Source organism: Nerophis lumbriciformis, linkage group LG12 (genome assembly GCF_033978685.3).
Source record: "Nerophis lumbriciformis linkage group LG12, RoL_Nlum_v2.1, whole genome shotgun sequence".
NCBI classification, from domain to species: domain Eukaryota; kingdom Metazoa; phylum Chordata; class Actinopteri; order Syngnathiformes; family Syngnathidae; genus Nerophis; species Nerophis lumbriciformis.
The window spans coordinates 32,203,847-32,215,606 of record NC_084559.2 but is presented as its reverse complement, the minus strand read 5'-3'; the positions used below and the strand labels follow the sequence as shown (position 1 = coordinate 32,215,606).

The 11,760-nt window shown below is 39.0% G+C and overlaps 1 protein-coding gene across 1 annotated transcript in view; it reads left to right on the top strand.

Annotated features, from left to right (window-relative positions):
- Nucleotides 1-725: 725 nt before the first annotated feature.
- ssh1a (slingshot protein phosphatase 1a) overlaps nt 726-11,760 on the top strand; it is a 34,187-nt gene continuing 23,152 nt past the window's right edge. The window contains exons 1-2 of the mRNA XM_061986367.1: nt 726-833; nt 2,472-2,509. Coding sequence (XP_061842351.1) covers nt 753-833; nt 2,472-2,509 — 119 coding nt within the window. The 5' untranslated portion in view covers nt 726-752. The remainder of the gene's footprint in view (nt 834-2,471; nt 2,510-11,760) is intronic.

The following is an 11,760-nucleotide window of genomic DNA, read 5'->3' as shown; positions in this document are numbered from 1 at the left end:
TCCCTCATTGACATTATCGAAAAAAAGAAAAAAAAGAACAATAGTGTCACAGTGGTTTACACTTGCATCCCATCTCATAAGCTTGACAACACACTGTGTCCAATATTTTCACAAAGATAAAATAAGTCATATTTTTGGTTCATTTAATAGTTAAAACAAATTTACACTATTGCAATCAGTTGATAAAACATTGTCCTTTACAATTATAAAAGCTTTTTACAAAAATCTACTACTCTGCTTGCATGTCAGCAGACTGGGGTAGATCCTGATGAAATCCTATGTATTGAATGAATAGAGAATTGTTTTGAATCAGAAAAATATCGTTTTTGAATTGAGAATTGCGTTGAATCGAAAAAATCGATTTATAATCGAATCGCGACCCCAAGAAACGACATTGAATCGAATCGTGGGACGCTCAAAGATTCGCAGCCCGAGTTAAATACTTGTTTTCAAGTTTACTCAAATAATTTAGATCGAGGTGAGTTTGAATTGTATAGAAGCAAATTATGATGTTGATCAATATCTATAATTACAATTCAAATATTTCCAAAGGTAATATCAGGAAACAACGTTGTTCGAATCGTATTTTTTACCAATCAACGGTAAGTGCATGGCGTGGTCCATGAACGCATCACTTCCTATGGCTTCCTCCCTCTCTCCCTCCTTCCCTCCATCCATCAGTGGATCGTTAGCCGGGCAGCTAGCAGCTCACTAGGCCACAGGGGCCGCCGGTGCATCCTCAGCTTCCAGCCATGGCGTTGGTCACTCTGCAGCGGTCGCCGACCCCCAGCGCCGCGTCCTCCGCTAGCACAGTGACGACGACAGCGGGCGAGGTCAGTTCCGTCCCAGGCGGACAAATCCATAGTAATTCCGGGGTGTGTCGACGTGTTTGAGGGGCAATACTGAAGCGGTTTGCCGGAGACAGAAGGCCGCTTTGCTTTGAGCTAACACGAGCTACCGTTAGATGCTCGTTAAGCATAGAATGCTAGCCAACACTGCTTTTAAATGCCTTTTTGTTTTATAAACATTTAGAAGCCAGTATTCTTGAATTGTTTATATATGTGGTTAAGGGTGTAATGAAAAGAATGTGTATGGTGTAGAGCCATGTAGCTAAGCTATTTCGTGACGTGACTGGCTAACAGTGAACGTGACACTTTAATTTAATTTAAATGCTATTTATCCACTGTTTCACATTCTATCTTAGAAACTAGTTCTGGTTTTATTCCATTGATTGGCGGTACGGTGTTGAATGTTAGACCGTTGGCTTCGTGTGGGGAAGTAAATAGACCATTCCATGCGGAAGTCTTCTCAAAGTGTCCCATTATGGCTTTTTGTGTCATTTATGGGCTTGTCTGGTGAACTTGTCAGTTACGTAAATCTCAGAATGACAGTAACTTCCCCTTTCTATTTGAAAACACAGTTGATAGCCTCATCTTCACTACCGAGTGGGGGCGCCAACTACCAAGTTTAACAAACACCAGTACTGTGCTAAACACTAGTTTACAACACTGCATCATGAAGGTGGTTCTTATATTTTCACCTGATTTAGCTACTGAGAGATGCAATATTAGCAGCTGCTATTGGTACGATACAAACAACAACCTGTTGATAACATTCTGTCAGACTTGTTCAGACTTTTTTAGTATTGGATCTTACTAGATTGTCAATGTGATGGTGAGCGTACACTAAATCACCTCAAACTGCTCGACAGGAACACAACTTTTTAGATCAATATCAGCTTTTTAAGTGTTAGGGCCATGCCAATATTAAACTGATAACTTTACATGAATACACTGGTATTAAACATACGGCTATTATACAGTAGTAGTTTGCATTTTAGCAGGCAGCCCCTGCTTTATCCAGATATACTATTTGATCAGGTGTCTGTCATGCTGGAGAGGTTGGAGCAGGCCACAGACGTCCAGTGACATGGAATAGTTAAAGCTGCTGCAGCCATGATGTCATCTACTCATGAGGGCTGGGTGCAGTGGTTGAGTACTACTGCAGGAAAAAGGAGAGCGTAAACAAGAAATGTAACTGATGCAAATGTAGAGTAGTCCTTCTTTACGTTTGTTTCACCTCATAGTTTATTAGCATAGGATGACATATGTTGTACCGGTACTTAAGGAAGGATGATTATAAATAAACAACTCTTTCCATCTGCGTATCCACTCACCAGCCACTCCATTAAGTACACCCGTATTCGCTATTCGGAGATTAAAATCTGGGCATTAGCGTCTTTGTCAAATAATCTTTGATGCAGTTCTTGTATTGCATCAGCCCGGTCTGTGCTGATGTACCTAATGGGTATATTTGTTTCTGCTGTACATTTGTAATTCACCATAAATATCTGTGACGCTCTGAGTCATGTTTAATCATTCACGTGATAAGATGATCATGACTACATCTGATAATGAAGATTTGTGTTTTAGCGATGGGTTTCTAAAATATAACAATTTACTGTATTGCAGGATTTTGGGAGTGAAGATGAACGACGGATGAATCAAAGGTAAGATTAGTCTAAGGCTACAGTCACACTGCATGTCAGTTGGTGGAATGTTCCGATCAGGGTTTCATACTGCCGATTCTGATACCGATCATCCTTGAATGTGATCGGCCAATACCGATCACTTGTATTAACAGTACATTTTTCACTTTATTTGTGGTGAATGCTGTTGTCAGTTTCAAATTATCAACACAAAATCTAAAGCAGTTCCTTATTGTCATGTATTTGTTTTACTAAATCACTAGTAAACAATAATTATACAAAAGCAAAGACTACACATTTAAATCATCTGGTTTTTGCTCTCACCGTCCTCTTGTCTCCATGGAATTATTACCTGAGTTTGTAAACATTAACCAAAAATAAGATTTTATGGTATAAAATAAAAATATTGAACTAATCACTCTATTTTTGATCATTTACAGACACTACCATTGGTATTGACACCGCGGATTTATGTATCGATCCGATTGTCTTCTCACGTGTGGCTGTGACAATGCTGACACACCAACAGTTTCTGTTGTATTATCCTCTCTCTAGACGCATTAACCTAGTTATTAATTTCCTATTAATAATTGTTTACTTTGACTTGTTATGATTCCTCATCCACACCCTTGTTAGAGACTAAAGACGTCACAAAAAGTGCCCAACAAACAGCCATAGTCAAAATTCTTACCCTTTTCTTCCTTTATAAATAATATGATAAATGGGTTATACTTGTATAGCGCTTTTCTACCTTCAAGGTACTCAAAGCGCTTTGACAGTATTTCCACATTCACCCATTCACACACACATTCACACACTGATGGCGGGAGCTGCCATGCAAGGCGCTAACCAGCAGCCATCAGGAGCAAGGGGTGAAGTGTCTTGCCCAAGGACACAACGGACGTGACTAGGATGGTAGAAGGTGGGGATTGAACCCCAGTAAGCAGCAACCCTCCAATTGCTGGCACAGCCTCTCTACCAACTTCGCCACGCCATCACTATCTCCTACGTGAAACAATAAATGTTGATTCCGGTCGCACAAACTCTTTAAAATTGCCACAAAAGCACCAGGACGGACACAACTCAAATCAGCCTAAACACAGGGCTCCGTGTATGACGTCATGCTTTATGCGCATTCCATTTACATTAAACACGCATAGAAGTCACATATTTTTCATAAAATTATCAAAATAAACATTATAAGAATTGAGCATCATACCCTGGAGTGTGAACAAAGCCTAAGATAGGTCAACTGTTGCCCTTCTCTCGCCTGATGCTCGATGGCAGTGTTGATTGGCAAGATCTGCCTTTGAGCATTTGAACAATTTAGTGAACCCTAATGACAGCACAAGAGTCAAAAAAGAAGAAACGACACATTTGATTAAATGTGTGAATTTCCGATCCACTTATAAAAATTTAATTAGGCCTGAAAGACTTACACTGTAATTGTTAGAGACTTTACATTTTGAAAGGTGTTTGCCTTTTTATTACTTGCTTGATAAATTGTACGAAATGTAATCTTAAACCCGCTAAAATTATGGTAAGATATAGTTTTCAGTGCTGAATGTCTACCCTGTTTCTGGAGTGTAAACAATAACAGAATACAATGATTTTCAAATCATTTTCAACTTATATTCAATTGAATAGACTGCAAAGACAAGATATTTCATGTTCGAAGTGAGAAACAAATTTTTTTTTGCAAATAATCATTAACTTAGAATGTAATGGCAGCATCACATTGCAAAAAAGTTGGCACGGGGCATTTTTACCACTGTGTTACACTGCCTTTCCTTTTAACAACACTCAGTAAATGTTTGGGAACTGAGAAGACCAATTTTTTAAGTTTTTCAGATGGAATTCTTTCCCATTCTTGCTTGATGTACAGCTTACGTTGTTCAACAGTCCGGGGGCTCCATTGTCGTATTTTACACTTCATAATTTCGCCACACATTTTCAATGAGAGACAGGTCTGGACTACAAGCAGGCCAGTCTAGTAACCACACTATTTTACTACGAAGCCACGCTGTTGTAACACGTGCAGAATGTGGCTTGGCATTGTCTTGCTGAAATAAGGAGGGGCGTCCATGAAAAATATGTTGCTCCAAAACCTGTATGTACCTTTTAGCATTAATGGTGCCTTCACAGATGTGTAAGTTACCCATACCCCCATACCATCACTGATGCTGGCTTTTGAACTTTGCGCCTATAACAGTCCGGAGGGCTCTTATCCTCTTTGGTCCGAAGGACACGAGGTCCACAGTTTCCAAAAACAATTTGAAATGTGGACTCGTCAGACAACAGAACACTTTTCCACTTTGCATCAGTCCATTTTAGATGAGCTCGGGCCCAGCGAAGTCGGTGATGTTTCTGTGTGTTGTTGATAAATGGCTTTCACTTTGTATAGTAGAGTTTTAACTTGCACTTACAGATGTAGCAACGAACTGTAGTAACTGACAGTAGTTTTCTGAAGTGTTCCTGAGCCCATGTGGGGGTATCCTTTACACACTGATGTCGCTTTTTGATGCAGTACTGCCTGAGAGATGGAAGGTCACAGGCATTGCCATTTACATGCAGTGATTTCTCTAGATTCTTTGAACCTTTTGATGATATTACGGACCGTAGATGGTGAAATCCCTAAATTCCTTGCAATAGCTCGTTGAGAAATGTTGTTCTTAAACTGTTGGACAATTTGCTCACGCATTTGTTCACAAAGTGGTGACCCTTGCCCCATCATTGTTTGTGAATGATTGAGCATTTCATGGAAGCTGCTTTTATACCCAATCATGGCACCCACCTGTTCCCAATTAGCCTGTTTACCTGTGAGATGTTCCAAATAAGTGTTTGATGAGCATTCCTCAACTTTTTCAGTCTTTTTTGCCACTTGTGCCAGCTTTTTTTTAAACATGTTGCAGGCATCAAATTCCAAATGAGCTAATATTTGTGAAAAATAACAAAGTTTACCAGTTCAAACGTTAAGTATATTTTCTTTGTAGCGTATTCAATTGAATATAGGTTGAAAAGGATTTGCAAATCATTGTATTCTGTTTTTATTTACCATTTACACAATGTGCCAACTTCAGTGGTTTTGGGTTTTGTATTATGCCAAGATAGCCCAGTTAATTGCTTTTTTATGCTGTTTTGCAAGACCCATGTCATGTAACTTCCAACCTGACATCTCATTGGCTGGTTCTGAGACAGGATCGATTGCTTCTGTCTTAATTTACCGGAAGTGAGTCTTGCATTTTGAAGCTTCTAATTGTTTTACACTGAATTTTAAAACACTGAATTTATTTTCAATTACATTTTCAGCATAATTTGTAAACAAATTCAGTTTGCAAAATTCAAATGCAAAAAATTCAGTTACATAAATTCAGTGTTTAAAAAAATTAACAAATTAACCTCCATACAATTGTTTGAGCAAAACAGACTCAGAAAAAGAAGGAAATAAAATTTACTAATCATCAGTATTAATTTTGGCAGCAGTTTTTAATTTAATTTTAGTCAGTCTTTTTTCGAAAATGTATTTTAGTTTTAGTCATATTTTAGTCATCTAAATTTATTTAGTTTTAGTCGACTAAATTCCTCAACATTTTAGTCGACTAAAATTACAGTACATTTCGTTGACTAAAATATAAAGTACAAAGAATAACGTATCTTTTAAGCCGTCTTGATACCACTTATGTTAAGGTTATTAAAATTACTGTACAATCTAATGAATCAACTCTGCATAACTTGGCATATACAGATGCATTTCACTAAATCTGAATATGGGTGCATCACATTATTTCAGAATCAATTCAGACTAAGAGACTAATTAAAGCCTCGTATTTTTTTTCAGTTAATTTCCGAACATGCATTCAAGAGAGTGTATAACGAAAATTGTCTAGCAGATCGTCCGCCATTTTACTAAGCAAACGAGCTGAGATTGTGCGGGGTACAAGGTGTTCACTTGCTCTGAGCAGAGTGTAAATCAAAATTATGCGCCGTGTGTGCACTTGTACTAAAATAATAGTATTTATTTAACAGCAAATAAAGGAAATAGAACATAAACATGTATTTGACGCTCAAACCTTAATATTAAGAATATCTCGAACTGCTATAATTCAGTGTTACATTATTGTATATAGTTGTATACATGAACTGTTGGCAATTTAGAGGGCATAGAAAAAATCATATTTTTAATATCCATCCATCCATCCATCCGTCCATCTTCTTCCGCTTATCCGAGGTCGGGTCTTGGGGGCAGCAGCCTAAGCAGGGAAGCCCAGACTTTCCTCTCCCCAGCCACTTCGTCCAGCTCTTCCCGAGGGATCCCGAGGCGTTCCCAGGCCAGCCGGGAGACATAGCCTTCCCAACGTGTCCTGGGTCTTCCCCATGGCCTCTTACCGGTCGGACGTGCCCTAAACACCTCCCTAGGGAGGCGCTCGGGTGGCATCCTGACCAGATGCCCGAACCACCTCATCTGGCTCCTCTCGATGTGGAGGAGTAGCGGCTTTACTTTGAGCTCCTCCCGGATGGCAGAGCTTCTCACCCTATCTCTAAGGGAGAGCCCCGCCACCTGGCGGAAGAAACTCATTTCGGCGGCTTGTACCCGTGATCTTGTCCTTTCGGTCATAAGCCAAAGCTCATGACCATAGGTGAGGATGGGAACGTAGATCGACCGGTAAATTAAGAGCTTTGCCCTCCGGCTCAGCTCCTTCTTCACCACAACGGATCGATACAGCGTCCGCATTACTGAAGACGCCGCACCGATCCGCCTGTCGATCTCACGATCCACTCTTCCCTCACTCGTGAACAAGACTCCGATGTACTTGAACTCCTCCACTTGGGGCAGGATCTCCTCCCCAACCCGGAGATGGCACTCCACCCTTTTCCGGACGAGAACTATGGACTCGGACTAGGAGGTGCTGATTCTCATCCCAGTCGCTTCACACTCTTAATATTATGTTCAATAACATTGTAACTATTTGCTGTTCCTTCAATAAAATGTAATGTGTACAATTTATCATGAAGGTCTACCATTTATTTAGAAAATGATGACAACAACAAAATATCACTGATCTATAGTTTGCTAAAAAAAAAAAAAAGAACTGTACATGTACATGTACAGTGCATGAAAATCATGTGTGCATGTTTATAGTCATATGAAGAAATAAACTAGTTTTATTCTATATTGTGTATAACTACACTGAGAGTGCATGATAATGGACGTTTTCTTGGCCACTGTCTCGTGTAAATAGAGCAAGTTATAAACCAATGTATATATGTCTCACATGGCTGTCTTTCTTTGTGAAAGCTCGAAAAATGACAAATATTCTCTTTTGGGTTGTCAAGTTGTGCAATTAATAGCTGAACAATGTGGCGAGGACATAATAAATTGTGCTGTACAGGTATTTTATTGAATTGGTGGGTAAAATCGTGGCATCATTTTTAGGACTCCTGCTCTACCGTTTTTAATAGGAACAGTAATTCAGTACATTATGAGTTATTTCGAAATATTATCTTCGGCCTACTTACTGCTGCGAAGATGTCCTGATGGTTAGTCTGCAGATGGCGCTTCAAGTTCGGTTGTAGTTCTACCGTAGAAAATGGAGCCACAGGGTTTACAAGTGGTTTTGTTGTCTACCGCGGAAAAAGCGGAAGTGCGTCCATATGTCTTCTCTTCTCTTTCTTTCCGGTGTAGGATACATATTGTATTGACGTCTTGTATTGCCTCTTGTTTTCTGGGTGAAAAATCAAAACAGTGGAAATTTTTAAATACGTTAATTCTGATTGGATACCCTTTGTGCTTTTCCACCCGACTCTCCCACATGCAACTGTGATTGGCTATTTTCTTCAACCCACCTACAGACGAAATTAAATATGATTGGATTTTGTCAGTCAATCTTTTTGTCTCGTTTCTATTCATTGACTAAATTGTCAATTAATTTCGTCATTGTTTTAGTCAACGTGCTTTTGTTTTCATTATTGTTTTCGTTATTTTCCTAATTTCGTCACAACTAGCTGCTATCTGGCTCTGTCAGTCGGGTGACCAAAAAAAGGGAGTATGAGCCAGAGGGGTATGGCTTCTGTGATCGGCATTGAAAGGCATTAATCCGCATTGGTTGATCACATACTTTGTCATGGAAATCGGCCGATACTAATCGGTGGCCGGTCGATTGGCGCAACCTTGAAAGGACACTGTATTGACTTGGTCGTTTGTCTTCCTAATCAGTTTGGATAATGCGGAGTTATACTCAGTTTAAAGCTGTATTCACTGCGGACTCATTTTAAAACACATTATTTGGTGTGCCAGCCTGATGATGCCAGACAAATGATAAGTCACCTATTTAAAGAACGCCCAAGTTCATTATTTGAAAAGTATTCCATTGTCTTTTGTTGTGTTTGGCTTATTCTATTTTCAGGACTAAAATGTACATACTGTATGTTTTATCATACTATTAGCAAGACTTGTTGCATTTATTCTGGCAGCAATTGTAGCCTTCGGGCATTTTCTTCGATTTGAAAAAGAGACTCGTTCCTACAAGTTGTGACAAAGTGACTCATTGGGGTAAAAATAAAAAATAAAATCCTAATCCTACGTAGGGCAGTTTTAAAAGGAGCTTAATGTTAGACAAAGGCACAGAGGTTGTGCATTGGAGGGATTTGTTGACTTACAATAACTCTCAAATGAAATTGTTGACAATTAAATGGTCTTCAGTTCTAATGCTCCTGATACTATTCATTCTTAGTTACATTTTTGTAAGGTTTGTAAACTTTCTTAACTAGTTTGGAATACCTAGAACAATCGTGCAGTAAGGTTTGCAACTGTCTCTGCATTGACCCAAAGCAACACGCAGTGGTCTATACAGAATGCAAGTCCTGTCTTGCCTCAAGATTGCAACCATTGCGCAAATACTCTTGTGCTAAGTCATGCAATTAAACCACTAGTACATGCATGTTAAGTAGTGTGGCTTGTATTTGTCAGAAGTATTTATTTTTAAGATCAGATTGTTCTGATCTTGCACAGTGCTTAGATAGCAGTTTGTTTAGGGACAGCTAAATCACTGTTAAGGAGGAGTATTTAGCTTGCTGTTTGGGCCTGACTTTGATACTGATGACATTGGGAGGCCAACATAAACATGTTGCAGCTATCAGTGGCAGTGAAATAAGCAGTTCTATTAAGTTCTACAGACCAACGATGGAAGAAAATGTGTGCTTGTGTTGAGTTACCGCAGTCACAATAAAGGATCATTGAATATAATTTTAGCTGTGTTTGCATACTGTATGAACAGGGATGATTTTTGCTGCTCTATGAAACTTTTTTGAGTACCTGTGAGTTAGAGGTGGCCAGTGGAGACAACAGATAATCCCTCCCTTATAAGCCATTGTATAATAAGATTTGAGAGTTTTGGGTGATTGCCAGTTCTCACCGCTCTTGCCTTCCACACTTTGGCCAAGCTTTAAGATTTGAGGAAACACTACCGTCCAATCTGTCGACTCATGAGATGCATACCTGTCAATCATCTCGTTTTCCGCCAGAGGATTTGTGTTTACCTAATTCTCCCTTTTTACCCAAGACATTTCCCTTATTTTGAAATGCAATTGTTAACAGGCAGTGATGTTGATATGTTTTCATTGCAGTGGTGAGTAGAGTTTGACCCCGGGAAATTCAATGGGTCCCCAATTTAAAAAAACTGTTTTTCTATTTTTCTTCAATTGTAGCGTGAAACTCATTTGATGGTGGTATGTTATGATATGGTTATAATTAACAAACAAAACATTCTCAACCTTTATAAATATCCCTGTTTTGTTATGATGTAAACCAAAACAATTAATGAAATAGCAATATAGACAAGGTCAATGTAGCCAATAAGAACATGTTACGATCTATCCATCCATCCATTTTCTACCGCTTGTCCCTTTCCGGGTCAATCCATCATGAAATAAAATAACAGGTCGCCAAACAAGTATAGAAACGCACATTTAAAACACAAGTTAAATCGGCTCTTTTATAACCTGCTGACAACAAGGTTTCTTTTGCTCGTTACGGTGATTTTAAACGTGAATTGTCCCCCTTATGAATATGTATGCATAAATAGCACTTTTCCTGCATCCTTTCAGATTTTAATTTGTCAGGAATGAAGCATACATAGCTGGCACCATCACTGTTGATAGGTAAAGATGGCATTCTTCTTTTTGTGTTCATAAACGTGTTGTGAAAAACAAAACTATATAATCTGATTAATCACAGGGATGCTGTGGATTAATTAGCTACATTTTTTGAAAAACAATTTGCATGCGCAAAGAGACTCAAAAGTGAAGGGAATATATGTTAATGTGTTTATAAAACATCTTCAATAATGAAAACATTTCTGTTTTTTCTAAACCAATGTAAGTTTGCTAATTTGGAATGAAAATCTCATTTATTAGTTGTCGGATGTTGTCACGGACAGGCAGGTTAAACAAGCACTGTAGTGTTGGCTTCACACGGCAGTTGGAAACGGCAGCTTTTTCATCCAGTTGGAGACACACGCACACACACACACACACACACACACACACACACACACACACACGCTCAGAGGAGGGAGGGGGCAACAGAGGCGGTGGAGTCTTAAGAGTTCAGCTCTGAGCGGCACAGATAAGTCCAAACTGTCTATCATTCAATAGACCAGGTCCAAACCCAGACCGAGCGGACATTTTTCCTAAAGGCTGATGAAGAGGAAGTGGCATGTGGATCGAAGAAGATGCATCTGGCTGCAAAACCCATTCAGGAGGTTGTGATGAAGATGCTACCATATTTTGTGGAGAATGCTGTGTTGACCCAGAGTGAGATACAGTGCATGTGAGTGAAGTTAATGCTCTTTAAACTGGCAACGATCATCACTTACTTATTTGTCACACTGGCAAACATGCAAGCAAGGCTCAGTCATAATGACTTGAGTTTAAAATGAACATTTCTGTCTCTGCTTCAAGTTTTAATATCCATCCATCCATTTTCTACCGCTTATTCCCTTTGGGGTCGCGGGGGGCGCTGGAGCCTAATACAATATTTAAAATAGTTTAACATTAGTAGTGCTGTAGTGTACAGACCCAAAAGTAAATAATTATTAAACTAACTTAACACTTCTGTCACTGACTAACAAAGCCTAACAACACAGATTTGCTATGTTTTTTTGTTGGTTTTTTTTAGCTTTTTTGTGGGCTGGTTATTATGTATAACATAAATATTAAAAACAAGTATAGGCAAGGTTTGACAAGATAACAATAGATGAGGTTTTATTAATAAA